Source organism: Triticum dicoccoides, chromosome 7A (genome assembly GCF_002162155.2).
Source record: "Triticum dicoccoides isolate Atlit2015 ecotype Zavitan chromosome 7A, WEW_v2.0, whole genome shotgun sequence".
Classification (NCBI taxonomy): domain Eukaryota; kingdom Viridiplantae; phylum Streptophyta; class Magnoliopsida; order Poales; family Poaceae; genus Triticum; species Triticum dicoccoides.
Window position 1 is genome coordinate 8438951 of NC_041392.1, and position 13224 is coordinate 8452174.

General features: G+C 46.3%; 1 protein-coding gene across 1 annotated transcript; it reads right to left on the minus strand.

Annotated features, from left to right (window-relative positions):
- Positions 1-1019: 1019 nt before the first annotated feature.
- On the minus strand, positions 1020-2844 carry LOC119328429 (2'-deoxymugineic-acid 2'-dioxygenase-like). Its single transcript, XM_037601414.1, has 4 exons — positions 2657-2844; positions 2277-2527; positions 1766-2087; positions 1020-1671 (listed from the first exon to the last, which is right to left on the minus strand). The coding sequence occupies exons 1-4, from the start codon at positions 2801-2803 to the stop codon at positions 1399-1401; spliced, it is 993 nt and encodes a 330-aa protein (XP_037457311.1). The 5' UTR covers positions 2804-2844; the 3' UTR covers positions 1020-1398.
- Positions 2845-13224: the final 10380 nt, after the last annotated feature.

Genomic DNA, 13224 nt, shown 5'->3' on the forward strand with positions numbered 1-13224 from the left:
ATGAGAGATTTTTGGGGCAATGAGACTACCTGCCAATAGAGGGGTGTAACCCCTTGTCTCCGCAACTCTGTATAAAAAAGCAATGCATAGTGCTTGCATGACATTGTCTAGTTAAGAGATATTACTAAAATATAGGAGAAATAATATAGAGAGCTCGTATATAGACAATCAATGGGGAAAACTGAAAGATTTTGAGAGATAATCTTTGTAGATCATTGTCCATACGAAAATTTAGACCTATGGGCCATGCTAGCGGTGCTTGTAACTAGAAAAACATAATGTGCCCCTTCCTATGTGTAGATCTTATATAGAAAAACCCCATAGTGAGTCAGTAATTACTATTTCTTTTCGTGTGCATGTGTGCTTCCACATCATCCAAACTGTTGTAGCCATTGGATTAGCTAGCTTAGTCAAATAACATCCATCCGATCTGAAGATGAGTCTCTACCTTGCAACATGCACGGTAGATTTTAAATGCCAGCACAGTTAACTTATGACTTGCTCAACTTTTTATATTATTTTTTTGTGTTTGTTTCTACATAGCATAATTTAGATCTTACTGGTGAATTTATATTGTGTAGTACAATATTTAGACCTCAAATCTCTAATTACATTCCAGCGGGGTATATTGTAGTATGTAATCATGCTCTGCTCCTGAGTGTGGACATGCTGAACCCATGGGCATATGAGCCCACTTTTAAAAAAAAATGCATTTTAAACACATTTTAAAATGTAAAAAAAATCAAAAGAAAATTCCACGCATATATCTTCGCAACATGTGTGCGCGGCATAAAGTTTTATGAAAAAAAATGTCTTGGCTTTGCCCCCGCAAAAAAAAAATCAGTGCTTCTCAATAGCGTTCCACGACACATGGAATTTGAAGATGTATGCATGAGACTTTTTCAGATTTTTTTGACATTTAAAAATAAGTTTTCCAAAGTGGGTTCATATGCCCATGGGGTTCATCCATGCACTTCTCCTCTGCTCCTCTCTTTATTTAATGAAAAGCTGCACTGCGAACTAATTCGGCTCTAAGTAACTACTCACTGGCCTCGTACAACAGTCAGGTTACTAAATTTGTGTTACTCCTTTGAGTTTATTATCAAATGTACAACATTTTTGTTCTATTTTTCATTTTCACATCCAAGCTATTAATTGATATAATTACACTGGTCAGTATGGGTGATAAGTTTCCTATACAAAACAGTTTTGCGTCGTTTACTTTCTGTAATCAAGTCGCCCGAGCCACGAGTAAGATTACTTGTATCATCAACAGAACATGCATGTATACCCTAACAACACCGGGAAGGTAGCTTGATGTAACTGATATACCCACGGCATGCATGTTGAGAGATCTGGCAACCAACATAATAGTGAAGGCTTATCGGCTGTGGCTCTTCATGTATTTTTGTCTTGTGTTTGTTGAGAGTTGCTGAGATTGGTTGTAAGATTGAGCGATGAGCCCAGCTTTACAACATTGTGGACGCGCAAGAACTCACGGTATGTGAGGGAACGGTAGCGCATGGGGTTTCCTTCGCCAATGAACTCCTCTGAGGGCCCGATGAGGCAGTCCGCATCCGGCTCGATGAAAACCGCCACTGACATTCGTGGCATCACCGAATTAGTCATCACCCGGTGCTCTATGCTCTTCAGCACCCCGTTGGTTACGACCTGCAAGAAACAACCAACATATAATGATGACTGATCCCATAGACAGACTGGAATGAGCAACTTAAGCCAACCAGACTAATCATTGATGCATTAACTCAAGTTGGAAGCCGAAGTTGACGACAAAGGCATTTGGCATAGGCTCCACGTTAATCCAATCACCCTTGTAGGAGACTTGGAGACCGGGGACTACACCAGGTAGGAGTAGGGTGATGAGGTTCCGATCGCAGTGTGGCGGTAGCCCGAGCGCGAGGCTCGAGTCCGAGCACCTTGGGTAATGGTTGAGGGAGATGGTGGTATCACCGCAGTTGAGGGGCCCATCGAAGTAGTTAGGGTGGAGCCCCATTCCCTCGCTCAGAAGCCGCAGTAGCTCCATGCCCACACCTCTTGTCAGCAGGAAGAACGTCTCGACAACCTCTCTGTAGCCAAAGGCAAGCCAATTCACAAGGAAGAAACTCACTTCTCCACCATGCATGGATGCTCAATTGCTTGTGATCGATGGATATATAGGTAAAATTCTTGGGGGTTTTTGGCCCATGAACTAAGTAATTCCTAGATAAATCTCGAAGGCCTATGTGCGATTACATGACGGCGTGAAAATATATTACCGAAGGCTTTGGGGCTTATCGGGCCAGTGATTCTTGCTGTCTCCCACGGGGAAGGTGGAGGCAAGGCGGAGGCAGTCCAGCCAGTACTTGTCGCCGCCGGTGTTGAAGGTGGTGCCAGAGAAAAGCCGGTTGGGCTTGCGTCTGTCGTCCGAGTAGAAGGGTGCCACGTCCAGCACCGGGAGGCGGAAGAACTCCTCGCACACTGCCTCCATGTCCCGCATCGCATGCTCAGGAACGCCGTGGTTGACCACCTACATGCATGTACACGTATGTAATCAAAAAGAAGAATTGAGAAGAGGAGGAAGACCCTGGTCTCTGCATCATCATGATGCACACGTATGTAATCAAATGCCAGTAGCAAATTAGATGGTTGGACCGACCAGGAAGAAGCCCAGCTCCTTGCCGGCGTCGAGGATGGCGCGGCGGACCTCGTCATGACTGAGGGAGAGGTCGACAACGGGGAGGGAGACGGCCGGTGGCAGGGCGAGCAGCTCGTGAGACGAGGCGGAGGAGAGCAGTTTGGCCATGGGAATGGTAATGTGTGGAGTGGAACACGCACACGGCAAGAACTAACAGGAGTAGACTTGCTACCTGGCACGCTCTTTAATTTATAGGCGTGGAGTGTTAAATTGTGTGGGTCGGAGATCTCTATCAGCTAGCGATTGGCTCTTTAATTTATAGTTAGAACAACACAAATATCAATCATCCTGGGCTGTCCAACGTGGAGGTCTCTTGTACGCCCGAACTCCCATCTAGGGTTTCCTTGCTTCCCGTCGGCGGCGCCGGTCCGCCTTATCTTCTATGGTCCTCGGAACATGGAGGCACGGTGGATCCCGGCCCTTGCCGGCGGGAGGGCTCCGTTTTTAGATGCTTTTCTGAGTTTTGTTAGGGTTTGTGCCATGCTGAAGAAGATGAGGCGGCGGTGTCTTCTTGAAGATGGAATAAGGTCCTCCCCGCCTAGCCCCTGTCCCGGTGATGTTTCAAGCATCGTCGAAAGGCGTGTGGAGGTTTGTCTCCGGCGGATCTCGTGGGATCCAGTCAGTGTTTGTCTTCGGTGGATCCAACTGGATCCGGTCTTCGTTCGTCTATTTCTGAGTGTCTGCGGGTTGGATCCTTCCGGTCTATGCTTCTCTTCATCGGCGGCGGTTGCTGTTCTGGTGCGCTGGTCCTATGGGGCCTTAGCACGACGACTTCCCGACTGTCTACTACAACAATGTTTGCCCGACTCCGACGAGTGAGGGGCGATGACGGCGGCGCGCCTTCGGCTCGCTCCAGTGATTGTAGACGTCGCTAGGTGGTCTACGGACCTGGATGTAAATTTTACTTCTAGTGTTCTTTATACTACCTTGACAGTTGATGAATAGATTGTAAGTTTTCACGCAAAAAAAAAGCTCGGCTCTTTAATTTAGTGAAAGGTCGTTTGATCGGCTCATTTATTCATCCCAACAATCTTTGTTTTTAATTACCTTTTTTTTGCGAGGAAGTTTTTTTAAAAATGAGACAAACCCAAAAGCTAACCCCGTTTGGTATTTTTTTTATAAAAGAAACTCTACAAGCATTACACGTCAAAATCAGGGCTTGAACTTGGGTGGGCTGGCAGCTACCCCAGTTGCCCAGCCAACGGGTTTTAAATAAACTTGTTTAACCGTCGAGCGCAACAATACAAACAAACAAGTAGCTCTAACTAATCACAAGTGGCCAGCTCAACTACCTAGTCCGAAATGATTAGGCGAGTTGAAATTATTTCTCGTGTCCAAAACCGTATGGTGTTTGTTTTAGTTAAACGACGGTCCGGCCCTATTCTAAAGCACCACCTTGACATTTTGAAATTTTCAATGCGTGCAGCATGTAATGCTTAATTGGATGCACGCTGTATCTCGACGACCGACCATTGCAAAAGAACAAAGTGAAAGGACAATGATAGACACGGAGTGTATATTATTTGATCGATCGAGTCAGACAGAAGAACAACCGATTGATTGGATCAAGTCTTTAATAATGGACATCAATATTAAGGATCCCCAACGATTAGCTAATCGGCGAGTACTCTTTCAGGAGCCGCCATAAGGATCATTTTTGTGTCATTTGACGCGTTTTTCGCCGCCGCAACAACGGGATCGTAACAGTGTTTGAGGATAGAGTATTCAACTCAAATTTATAAATTTGACATAAAAAGAGCCAAAAAATATTTGTAAGTATTAGCAACTGAATTGTCAATTAGACCACACCTGAAGATTAATTATCTGCAGCAATATGATTAGTAGCACAGTAGTATGATAGTTTTGATGGTAACAGTAACGGTAACAGTGATATTTGCATGACATCTTTTGTCCTACCCTCCCGTGGCAGCGGGGTCCAAATGGAAACTAAGGGATATTAAGATCTCCTTTTAATAAAGAATCAGAACAAAGCATTAACACATGGTGAATACATGAACTCCTCATACTACGGTCATCACCAAAAAGTATCCCGACTTCTGTCACTACTACGGTCATCACCAAAAAGTATCCCGACTTCTGTCAATCCGGGGTTTGCAGATCATAACATTTAATAGGTGACTATAACTTGCAAGATCGGATCTAGAACATAGATATAATGGTGATAACATAAACGTTCAGATCTGAAATCATGGCACCCGGACACAATGTGACAAGCATTAAGCATGACAAAGTCATAGCAACATAAATCTCAGAACTCAATGAATTCTAGGGATCAAGCCCTAACAAAACTAACTCGATTATATGATGAATCTCATCTAACTCCCTCGCTGACCAGCGAGCCTATGAAGGAATTACTCACTCCCGATGGGGAGCATCATGGAATTGACGATGGAGAAGGGTTGGTGATGACGAAGATCGATGATTCCCTTCTCCGGAGCCCCAAACGGACTCCAGATCTGGCCTCCCGACGAAGAACAAGAGGTGGCAGCGGCTCCGTCTCGTGAAACACGATAATTCTTTTTCCCTAATTTTTCTCAAAAAATAGGATTTAATAGCGTCGGAAGTAGGGTCAGCGGGGCCATCAGGTGCGCACAACCCACCTGGGCACGCCAGGAGGGGGGGCGTGCCCTAGTGGGTTGTGCTCTCCCAGGGACCCCCCCCCCTCCGGTGGTTCTTGGCTCCAATATTTTTTTATTCCATAAAAAATCTCCAAAAAGTATAGTTCCATTCCAAAAACTTTTATTTCTACACAAAAAGCAACACCATGGTAGTTCTGCTGAAAACAGCGTCAGTCCGGAGTAGTTTCATTCAACTCATGCAAATTAGAGTCTAAAAAAGAGGGAAAACGTTAGGAAAAGTAGATACGGCGGAGAGGTATCATATGGCTATCACCTGGCGGAGTAGCAAGTTGCAAACAGGCAGGTTTAACCCATATATGGCATATAAAGTCGGTTAAGAGGGTATGAAAGCTAAACTCGGTGAGTTGGAAGACCCCAAGTGACCTTATAATCAATTAATAAATACTCATGCCTAGTAAATATGGGATGAAACAACAGAGGCCTCGAATTTCGGTGATGCCGGCTTTATTACGTTGATCATAATATGATAAGCTAATAAAGCAGGATACCCATGTTTGAACCGCGCATCCTGGCAGCAAGTTCTCTTTGGCAACCTTTAATTTTCTGAGAACTCGAACTTGCGAGAGATGGATTCCTCTTGAACCGGATGTTGAGCCGGATATTGAGATATCAAAACTTTGTGAGAGACAGATTTCCCTAGCGCCAGAATTTGAACCGGAATGTTTTCTGATAACCCGACATTTTTCTTTTGAGCCGGAACTTTTTGATTGCCCGGTACTTTTTAAGCCGGAAATTTTCTAACAGCCTTTAAATTTTCACCAATGTGGCAGTAACCCCTGAGACCGGGTTATTTTCCCTCCAGTGACTCGGGGTTCTTGAACTTGCTGAAACTGGCAAAATTTGTTGAGTCTTGTCCGTTTAGCCCCCGAGTCTTAAGAGGACTCGAGGATTTGGCTTGAGATTCTCCATACTTGACCGTGATATAAGCCGGCATATAGTTGAACAACAGAACATTAGAATATGTTGAAGCTGGAAGCAAAGTGGCGAGTTGATGATCTTCGCAACACTCATTGTATAAACTTAGCGTTGATAAAGCGATGTGAATCCACGGAAGGTTGAGGTTGACCGTGGCGGGTTATAAATGATCCCTTATGAGTTGTGTCAATATCCCGGCTGGTGGTTCGTCCGGCTGGTTGTTGAAGTATAACCATACCGTAGTAGCAGTGACTTATGCGCCTGTCCATTGAGCCATCGGGTGCAGGCGGAGGCTGATAACTTATTATGATTTTCTCTAGAGTTGTTGGAATAGACCGGGCCGTAAGAGCGGCGACTTGCGCGCGCTCACGAAACAGCTCGTGCAGATGGGTGTGGCTCCGGTGTGCTGATGTAGATCAGACCACGGGGTGGATGGTAAAGACGACCGCGGCATCAGAGACGACACGGACACGGGCGAGTCGGCTGCAGGCGTGGATAGATGAGTCAATCGCACGCGCGGTCCCGATGAGCCGATATAGACCAGACCGCAGGCGCGGCGGCTATGCACATCCGTTGAACAGCAAAACATGCGCTGTCCCGGTGAGCCGATGTAGAACGGACCACTGGATGATGAGCAGCGTGTTTGCCTACGATGTAGGTCAGTCTCCGGCAAGTTGATAGTTGGATGGCAATCTATTAAGAACCGCGGGGCGGACGTTTGCCAGTATGGCCTCTACTGGACCAATATGAGGCAAACGGATCTATGTACCCGTAGCTTAATGATCTCTTTTGTTCGGGAAGTGTTGCTGAAACGTGACCCCCACTGGGTAGCCCGGGTAATGCGATTAGTTACGAGTGGCCGGACGGCTATTAACATCAATGGGGAGGTTGGCCCCTACTTCATGACTGGCCAAGGGGTCCGGCAGGGAGACCCGATCTCCCCATTCTTATTCAACCTTGTGGTTGATGCGCTCGCCTCGATTCTGGACTTGGCCAAGCGTGCGGGTCACATTAGAGGGGTGTGTCCTCATTTGGTGACACCTGGGGGTTTAACCCATCTCCAATACGCGGACGACACCATTATGATGGTGGAGGGATCTGATGAGGATATTCAGAACCTCAAATTCCTCCTCCTCTGCTTCTAGGAAATGTCGGGCCTCAAAATAAACTTTGCCAAGAGCGAGGTAATGGTCATGGGATATCCCCAAAGGGAGGCCCAGCGGATTGCCAATCGTCTGAACTGCCGCTTGGGTTCCTTCCCGATGACCTATCTTAGCATGCCCCTTAGTGATGCACGAATCCTGGAAAAGGATTTCCATCCAATAGTCGCCAAGCTCCAACCTAGAATGGAGCCTTGGCAAGGGAGATGGCTTTCTAAAGCCGCTCGAGTGATTCTAATGAACTCCTCCCTTATTAGCCTACTAATGTATATAATGGGATTCTATAGCCTACATGAATCCCTTCATCAGGAAATTACCAAACTACTCTCCCGCTTCTTTTGGGCGGGAGAGAACAATAAGTAGAAGTACCATATGGTCAAATGGTCTGAGATCTGCAAACCTAAGGACCAGGGAGGCTTGGGGGTCATCTCCTCCAAGCGTATGAACATTGCCCTCCTGTCCAAATGGCTTTGGCGGATCCAGACTGAGGAGGGCGGCCTGTGGCTTCAGATTATTCGTAGGAAGTACCTTCGTGGGCAGCCATTAGCGTTTGCCTCTAGGTCTGGAGGCTCCCAATTCTGGCAATCAGTGATATCTTTGTTGCCGGTCCTGCGCATTGGGACCTCCATCCAGATAGGCTCTGGGTCTGCCACCTTTTTTGGCTGGATAGATGGGCGGGACCCCGCCCCTTCGTAGAGCGTTTTTACGCTCTATTCTCTATCTGTGTTCGCCCACAGATCTCTGTCGCCGCGGCACTAGAGAACCTAGGCGCGATTGCCTTTCGTCGCACCTTCGGGGCGATCGAACTTTCGCAATGGGATGAATTACTTGAATGCATTGCCCTTCATCCTCCTTCTCTAGAACCGGATTCGCTTTCCTGGCACCTCGAGCCAAGCGGTAGATTTTCGACTAGATCCCTGTACCAGGCGATTGTGCCTACTCCTGGCCCAGTGGAGCTCACGGTGCTCTGGGAGATCAAACTCCCCCTAAAGATCCATATATTTCTATGGCAATGGGTTAGAGGACGCCTCCCCTCGGGCTCTGAGGTCCGTAAGCGTAATGGACCTGGGGACGGTCTATGTCCCATTTGTCTGGTTCCGAAAGATTGCAACCACATCTTCTTCCGGTGTCCGGCGGCGCAGTTCTTACGGAACTGCTTCCGGGAGGTAGTTGGGGGCACATGGTGCCATGACAACCTCCCGGATTTGTTCGGGGAGGTCCTCCGGCTCCCCGGGGCTAGGCGCGCCCCTATTTGGGTCGCGCTAGGTACCCTTGCCCGGTCCCTTTGGTGTACCCGCAATAAATTAGTCGTCGAACGAGTGATTCCGTCCCGTGTGACTGATGTGATCTACAAAATGTGTGGCTTCTTGCATCTCTGGAGACCGCTTAGTAAGCGGAGTGATCGAGGCGTCATCGACAACATCATGGCGGGTCTTCGTGCCTCGGCTGCGTCTTTTGCTCCTCCCCGCCCCCTCCTGAGCCAGATTAGCGTCTCCTAGTAGTCTTATTTGGGCCTTGTCTTGCTGTGCCCCTAGCATGATTCTATGACTTACTGTACTTGTAACTTGATGTTGGATGCTTGGTGGTATGCTTTATAATATAAAGCGGGGGGAAACCCTTTTTCGTCTAATGATCTCTTTTGTATTGAAGAATTTTTCTGCATAAAAATATCGCAGTGTGAGAATAATTGTTCTCGAAAGAATAAAAAAATATATTAAAAAGTAAAATAAAGCGGATAACACATGATATTTCTATGGGATGTCGAGCCAGTCGTCATGACGAGGCGATTATGAAGATGAATCGGCAGGCATAATTAACCGGCAACAACGGTGGATCGGCTGCTGTTGTGAGCCGGCCGTGACAGCAAGGCAGCTGAACTTATAGCTTGAACCACCTCTGCTCATCTTAACAACTCCATGCCTCAACCACTGTTTTCCTCCCACTGAGTATATTTTAGCAGTCATCTGTGATAATTTTCAAGAACTTGACTATTGTAATGGACAAGAGGTCCTCTAGAGTCCAGAAGCAGCCATTGAAAAAATTGAAGTCTGAAATTTCTCTCTTATATTCCACCGGGCCAATTCCTCCCTCTTTACTCTACTTTTTCTCCAGCCCCGTTGGGAAGCCAACACACCAACGGGACTCATTTGCAGAGAGCCAGAAGTCAGGTGCAGTTGATGGATTCGGGGAGGAAGTGACCCGGAGCATAGCAGAGCTGCAGCCCCATGGCGGAAGCTTGGGCCGGCTTGACGCCGGGGTGACGGCTTGAAGGTCCAAGGCCGCACGGCAGTAGCGGTTGAGGCGAGGCGGGTCTGCGAAGGAATGGACCGACTCGGCGATGTCACAGGGGTGGAAGGAGGCAGAGGCAGGTTGCTGATACGTCTCCATCGTATCTACTTTTCCAAACTCTGTTGCCCTTGTTTTGAACTCTAATTTGCATGATTTGAATGGAACTAACCCGGACTGACGCTGTTTTCAGCAGAATTGCCATGGTGTTATTTTTGTGCAGAATAAAAAGTTCTCGGATTGACCTGAAACTTCACGGAGATCATTTTTTGGAATATATAAAAAATATTGGCGAAAGAATCAACCGAAGGGGCCCCACTTCCTGGCCACAAGGATGGAGGGCGCACCCACCCGTCCTTGTGGCCCCCTGGACCTGCACCGACCGCAACTTCAACTCCATATATTCACGTTCGGGGAGAAAAAAAATAGGAGAGAAGGATTCATCGCATTTTATGATATGGAGCCGCCGCCACCTCCTGCTCTTCCTCGGGAGCGCAGATCTGGAGTCCGTTTTCGGTTCCAGGGAGGGCAAATCATCGCCATCGCCATCATCAACCATCCTCCATCACCAATTTCATGACGCTCACCGCTGTGCATGAGTAATTCCATCGTAGGCTTGCTGGACGGTGATGGGTTGGATGAGATTTACCATGTAATCGAGTTAGTTTTGTTAGGGTTTGATTCCTAGTATTCACTATGTTCTATGATTGATGTTGCTATGACTTTGCTATGCTTAATGCTTGTCACTAGGGCCCGAATGCCATGATTTCAGATCTGAACCTATTATGTTTTCATGAATATATTTTTATTCTTGATCCTATCTTGCAAGTCAATAGTCACCTACTACGTGTTATGATCCAGCAACTCCAGAGTGACAATAGTCGGGACATTTCCCGGTGATGACCATAGTTCACTAGTAGAAAACGGGCCTTTTGTCCCGGTTCGTAAGGGCCTTTTGTCCCGGTTCTAGAACCGGGACTAAAGGGTCGTTACTAATGCCCTGACCCTTTAGTCACGGTTCTAACCAGAACCGGGACAGATGGGCCTCCACGTGGCCTGCGTGGTGAGCCCAGGCAGGAGGGCCTTTGGTCCCGGTTGGTGGCACCAACCGGGACCAATAGGCCTCCACGCGTCAGCATTTCTGTGGCTAGGGTTTTTGTTTTTTTTTGAAAGGGGCTTGTTTAGGGGTTTTGGGGTTAATTTAGTTTGTTATTAGCTAGCTAATAGAGAGAAGTGCCTCTCTTATATCTCTGTGCTTGGTTTATACCAACGCTATGCTATGCCTAAACATGGCTTAGATTGAAGTGAAGGCAACATATGTGGTGCATGTCGAAAGTAATACTAATTAATCCTAACTTGATCAAGTTTGGATTAGTACTACTTTCGACATGCACCACATGCATGTTGCCTTCACTTCAATCCAATCCATGTTCATTTCACCCACTGATATATATATATATATATATATATAATAACTCTTCATGCTCACATCATGCATCATCATAATAATAAGTCCTACTAATCATCATGATAGAACTTCTACTCGTTATTATAATAACAAGTCATACGATCATCATCCTCATAGTCATCGAACCCAACCCTACTTAATTGTTCTTAGCACATGATCATCAGTATTAGGTACGACCTAAATACCCTCTTTAAGGTAAAATAGCATAAAACAGTATAGACCCTGACTGTCCATTATGGAGAATGGAGATCATCCTGTCTCCAATTCTTGCGCCCCGCTTCCTTTTGCGTCCAAGAACCTCTTTATGAGTGTCCATACATTTTTTCCATTCTCTGATTTGCATGTCTCCACTTCTTTTAGAAATCCGGTATGGACAGTTGAGATTCGTAGGATGACCTGGATATATGTTCAAAACATCAAGGCGACCATGCTCATACATCAGATGAGGCACACAATCCTCTGGGATTATCTGTTGAAAAACATAGTATAATAACTTCATAGTTAGCAATGAAGTACTAGTTTTATATAAAAGTATGCAAAAGATGCACGTATGTCGTAATAGTAAAAAATCTTACCAGGGTATCTCCATAGTAGTTACCGTAGTTCAACACGTGCACTAGTGGCATGTATTGAACATAATGTTGAGGCGTTCGATTGTAGATATTGTAATTCTCAAGATCATTACAAAATCCAACCAGATGAGTTTTCTCCTTGTAAGTTAACTCAGAGCCATCGGTGTAGTAAGTTCTATCTACCATCTTCTGCACATTCTTTGATACTTCAAAATAAGCTGTCAATGAAAATAAGCTGTCAACTATTTTGAAATGAACAATATAAATTAGTTAATAATTAACTATGTTTGAGAAACTCACATAGCGGTAGAACTAGAGGCGTATCAACAAGGACCCAAATGTCCATATTGTCTTGCTCGATTTCAGGACCACCAAGATCCATGGTGAAAGCATACCCTCATCAAAACCATACAATTTGCAAAATGCTTCCCAATTTTTGCAACCAAAATGGGTTACGCTCTCAGCATTATACAACCTTACTTCAAAATCCACATCATGATGGGTCCTTAGGTGAATTTTCTTCGTTTCAAAATTTTCATGGTCTTCAAAATCCATGCTCTCCAAGACATAGCGTCTTGCATGGCATGGGATAAACTATACTCGAATTGTAAAAGATGAAAATTACACGTTGAAATAGTTGAAGTCATGCTTAATTATGAAAAAAAACACTTGTCGTCGTTGCGTACCGTTTCAACTTCGAAGGTCTCCTCGAGCTTAATGCTGAAGCGCCGACCATCGTCCAGGTGAGGCCTGTCGCACTGACCTCGATCGTCGTGGCACCAGTCACACTCCCCCGGGAGACTTCCGTCGTCCGATGATGAAATTTCCTATACGTTCATAATTCAAAGACTAAATTAGATCATTATTATTCAACTAATCATATGCATATGCCTTGCATAGTGCTCTCCAATTTGAGCATTCAATAAGAAAAATCAAATCGCAAAATAAAGTAGTATTCAAATTAGGATGCATTCAATTATAAGAAAAACTACATCATCTCCATGTGTCCGTACATCGAATATTATCACTAATACACGTCGAATACTATCATACATATCTCCAGTATAGCTAGAACCGTAGCGCCCGACGGGTATCGGCGCGGGCGGTGGACACCCAAAGGGAAGGAACCATCACAGGATCATAGCTCCAGTGAGATCCCTGAAGAACCTGCCAGGTATTCTCGAACCTGCCCTCCAACGCAACCATGTAGCGACGGACATGCTGGTCCTCCTCGCTGACACGGTGACGTACCACCTCCGCGGTGTCCGGAAGCCTCAGCACCGTCACTGGCCCACGCGACCGCCACCAAACAAGGATCGGGTCAATGACGGGCTGGCTCCTCACCAAGCTACGCCCCCCGGAAGGTAGCGCCTCCCAGTACCACCTCGGCGGAGCCTAGTCCCGGACATGGCCCATCTGGTCAAGCAGGTGTCGTCCTCCGCCGACTCGACGACGAGGATGCGGGATA